Here is a 4,649-nt window from a genome sequence, read left to right as displayed (position 1 = left end):
GGGGTGCGCGGGGCGCGGCGGCCGGAGCCCGGGGCCCGCCATGGGCCGCCCCGAGCGGGGCGCGCTCCGGCCGCTGGCGCCGCTGCAGCTGCTGCTGCTGCTGCTGCTGCTGCTGCTGTTGCGGCTCCAACATCTCGCGGCGGCGGCGGCGGATCCACAGCGCGGCGGCCAAGGTGCGTGAGGCTGTTCCCCCGCCCGGCTCTGCGCCGCCGGAGCCTCCAACAAAGCGCGGCCCGGCGACCGGGTTGCGGGGTGCGCTGGGGTCCCCGAGCCCGGGCCTGGGTGGGATAGGCTTCTCGGGACCCAGCTCTCCTTTAATTTGCCCTCGACCCCCGCCCCCACGGCTCCCGGTGTCGTTGGCTCTGCCTTCTGGCACCTGCTCCTGGGGGATGGGCCCAGTGAGGGCCAGGCGGGCCGGGAACTTTGTGAGGGGTGGGTAGGGGGTGGTCATTGATGGTTTCTGGTGGGCTGCGTGATTCTAGCCAGCGGGATTTATTTGACACGCGCGCTCCGCGGTGGCGGTGAGCTGAGCCGGGCGACTTCCCCGCCTGACAATGCGTTTCCGGCAACCCCTGCGCGCGGCGGAGAAAGAGGGGCTGCGTGCGAGGGGGTTATGCCCGCAGCGCCCAGTGCGTGTGTCGCGGCGTGTTCGCGGGCTCCTTGTGGGGCTGCGTCTGCGTAGATCTCTATGGGCCGTGAGTGCGGGTGAGTGTTCTAAATGGGGGTGTACCCAAGTGGTGTGACACCGACTGTGTCTGGCCTCTAGTGCCACCGAGCAGCCTGCCATCCCATTACCATTCTGCCCTCCTTCCGGATCGAGGGCGCCCGAGGCCGCCGAGGTCGTTGGCTCCATCATCGCCTCCTTTCCTTCACCCCAGTAGAGCCCTCCCCGCGGCCAGGACTGCACTGTCCGCGGATCCGGCTCACGCCCCTCTCTCCCCCGAGCAGGGCCGGTCAAAGAGTGCGAAGAGGACCAATTCCGGTGCCGGAATGAGCGCTGCATCCCCTCCGTGTGGAGATGCGACGAGGACGACGACTGCTCGGACAACAGCGACGAGGACGACTGCCGTGAGTGGCCGGCTGGGGAAGAAGGGAACGGGGCGGGGAGGGGGGCGGTGCCGGCCACCTGCTTGGACCTCACTGCCGGGAAGCTGCCCTGGCGCCTCCTTCCTCAGGGTTGGGTGGCTCTTAGCGACCCAGCGTGAGCTGGGCGGCCAGCGTGTTCTATTGGGGTCCGGGGCGGAGCCCGGGGCTGGTGTGGCCCAGGCGGAGGGCGCGGTACGCCCGGGTTGCCGGGCCGGAACTGTGGGCAGGGACGCAATCGTCCGTGCAAGCGTCTAGCTTCCTGCGTTTAGCCCTCCTGGACTCCTGCGTCGGCCCCACGGAACGCGCCGGTGTTTCAAAGTTCTAGGCAATTCCGGGCCTCGCCTTGCTGGGTTTTTTTTTTTTTTTTTTGTGAATGAATGGGCTCCCCGGGGCCATGATTGGCCAAGCGAGGACCACCCCATAGGCCCCCGTGGCCAGAGCGGCCAATCGTGGAGCGGGCGGGTGTGCAGTTTTCGGGCGCCGGGCATATAAGGACCCGGCCCCGGCCCCGCCCCGGCCACACCCCCGCGCGCTTCTCCAGGGAAGTAAGTGCCTGTGAGGCCCGGGCGCTGGCTGGCTCCCTCTGCTTTTCTGCCTAGTCACCCTGTAGTTTTTTGTGCCACCCTGGTGAGCGGACCACGCTCTCCTGCTGGCCCGGCTCGGGCATGAGTCATGGGGCAGACCAGGAAGCAGGGGTCCAGGAGAAAGAGTTTGCTTCCTGGAGAGGGCCCAAGGATTCCGAGGCTGCACGTGAGCCCTCAGTTGGTGACGGTGTGCACGTGGCAGGCCTCCTTCGCCTATTGTGGTGCCGCTTGTACACCCGGGCCCTACAGCTTTGCAAGTTCTTTCTTGCGGTGCTTGTGGTTTCAGATGTTTGTGGGGGCAGAAGTGAGTTAGTAGGCAGTTGCTGTGAAGGAGTGTAGCTCCAGGAACAGAAAAACAGGACTCTTTAGAAACAGACGCGGGTGGTCATACTCATGGTTATTGAGTGCCTGCTCAGTGCCAGGCCTGGGGCACTTTGGAGAAGGAGCCCACCCCACAGGCCAGGGAGCCCCGGGTCTGCAGGAGGGCAACAGGTGAACAGATCCACAGCACCACACAGTGGCAGGAGGGGTAGATGGACACCTGGACAGGCATTGTTGAGTCCTTGAGGTGGTCTATGGGCTTTCCAGTCAGCCTCCGGATTCATTCTCAGACGCAGTCCAGAGTTGGCTCTGTGTCTTGGGCGCATCTTCCCCTCCTGTCTTCATTTACTCACCTGACCACTTGGGCTCATGATTCTTGGCTTGTTTTTGAGGACCAGTTCTAGTAATGTCATTGGAAGTCAACGCCACTCACACGTGCTGTTTGCCGTGTGCCAGTCCTGTGGTGAGCACTTACCTCACATAAACTCCACTCTTCTCAGCAGGCCGATTTCACAGGCTAAAGAAACTGAGGCACTGAGAGATTAAGCTACTTGCTCCACAGTTATTGACCTGCTAAGTAGAAGCCTAATCATAACCTCATCATTGATTTCCTGGTGCTTTTGCAATGATGAAAATGGCAGTGCTGGGGTAAAATATTATAGTGAGTCTCACCCCTGGGAGTTGTTCTGTGATCCTCTTACAGCGGGAGCGCTGAGGATGAGGCAGGGAAATAGAAACTGCAATTCTGGGTTGGTTACAGCTTATCTCCCTGGCTCTGTATAACAACAGTCTTGTGAGGGTTTTTTCTTGTCATCCCCGTTTGTAGGTAGGGATGCTGTCTCAGAGACGTTGGGTGATTTGCCCAAGGTCACACAGCTGACAGTGACAGAACTTGGTCAGGATGTTCACATGCCTCTTAGACACAGACAGTGGGGAGTGTGACGTGGAAGGACCCAAGAGCGTGATCCAGGAGCTAGAAAGCCATGCTCTGCATGTTGGGCCTGTTGCTTCTCATCTCCATGTGAGCCCTCCATGGAGGAGTGAAGTAGTGTGTGTCCGGGTGACCCCTGATGGGACCAGGGGAGCTCTCATGGCCAATCGGGGCTCCTGCTTTCCTTCTGAGATGGAGGGCTAGAGTCACAGGCGCAGAGTTAGTGAACAAAAGCAAATGAGGTTGAGGGCTTGGAGTGGAAAGGGTGGGAGCTCTGGTTCGTACCAGTCCTACATGGCTTAATTTTTCCGAGCTGGTTTCCTCATCTGTCAAATGGGGCAGCTGTCCCTCCATGATAGGTTGTATGTGTGGGAAGTCTTCAGACAGGGTTGGTGAAGAGAAGGGAATGGATGAGCCCAGGAGCCACAAAGAGAAATCTTGAAGAATGCGGGTGGGGGTTTTGGGTGGCTATGTTGGGCTATGTGTTTGAAAGTGGTCTTTCATCATCCCCTCCTTCCCCATGTGGGGAGCTCCCTCCCCCCCACCCCCACCCCATGCTGGGCTGCCTGCCCAAACTGCATTTCCTTGAACTACCCTCTCCTCAAGTCTGTTGTCTCCTCCCTGAGCAGCCTCTCTGCCTTATATCTGATACCCTCCTTTGGCACTCCAACCCTTCTACCCTATGAGAGAGCCTGAACCACCCACCTCTGTACCTCTCTGGGCCTACAAAATGGGCATTGCAATTTGTAAGTGAAGTCTGGGTGAGGCAAAATGAGGGCAAGCTCCCAAAGGGGCCAGAATGCAGCCTAAGAACACCAAATGCTGATGGAGGCTAGAGGGAGGAGGTTTTTATGTTGAGGAAGCCAAGGAAGACTTCCTGGAGGAGGAGACAGCTAAGCCAGCCAGGCCTTGAAAGATGATAACTAATATCATTCTCACAAGGCTTACTATTTAAAAATAGTTGGTGCGGTCCCCGTATTATGGAGTGGGAAACAGGAGTTCACAGAGGTGAAATGACTCCCCCCAAAGTCACATAGGTCCCCAGGGTTGGAGCAAGAACTCAAACGAAGGGCCGTTAAGCCCTAATCTTTATCCACAGTGGGTGGGACTTGGCACTTACTGGAGACACCGATAGAGGTGGGAGGATGGGGAAGTGAAATGCTTGTGGGGCTTCAGTTCAGGTTCAAAAGACCTTCAAAGTGGAGGAAAAGGTTGGAAGCCTGAGGGCCAGGCTCAAGGAAGCCTAAGGGCAGCCCAGCCAGGCAAAGTGGGGTGGGATCCCCGGCTGTGGACCTGGTCACGTAGGCCAGTTGGCGCCTTGGCCTGTTTCCTGTTGCTCCTTAGTGTGTGGGGGGCAGAGACAGGGTTCTGGTCTCTGGCCAGCCCTTTGCTCCCAGAGTAACAACAACAACGAACACTTACTGAGTAATTGCATTGGCCCAGGCGTACTCAGATTCTACCCGCGTCACCTCGAGCTCCTGGCTTCTGTAGAATGGAGCAGGTCTCTGAAATACCCGCATTAGCACCATTTTACAAAGGGACAGAACAGTTTAGTAACTAGCCCGAGGGTATATGATTTTTAAGTGAAATTGCTGGGGTGTGAACGCGGGTGCCCAACTATGGCACCTGAGCCATTTCCAGCAAGTCCTTGCAGACCTCCATTTCTCCCTCTTGAGATGACATCAAGCCTCCCCCCCTCCCCCCCCCCCCCCCCCCCCCCCCCCCCC

The 4,649-nt window shown here is 58.9% G+C and overlaps 1 protein-coding gene across 3 annotated transcripts in view; it reads left to right on the top strand.

Moving 5' to 3' along the window:
* Nucleotides 1-40: 40 nt before the first annotated feature.
* LRP8 (LDL receptor related protein 8) overlaps nt 41-4,649 on the top strand; it is a 74,639-nt gene continuing 70,030 nt past the window's right edge. For all 3 annotated transcript variants that reach the window (XM_044914032.1, XM_021683916.1, XM_021683915.1), the window contains exons 1-2: nt 41-173; nt 949-1,068. In XM_044914032.1, coding sequence (XP_044769967.1) covers nt 41-173; nt 949-1,068 — 253 coding nt within the window. The remainder of the gene's footprint in view (nt 174-948; nt 1,069-4,649) is intronic.

The sequence above is a fragment of the Neomonachus schauinslandi genome, chromosome 4 (assembly GCF_002201575.2).
Source record: "Neomonachus schauinslandi chromosome 4, ASM220157v2, whole genome shotgun sequence".
Classification (NCBI taxonomy): domain Eukaryota; kingdom Metazoa; phylum Chordata; class Mammalia; order Carnivora; family Phocidae; genus Neomonachus; species Neomonachus schauinslandi.
Note: the sequence above shows the minus strand (reverse complement) of the source record. Positions and strands in the feature narration are given on the sequence as shown.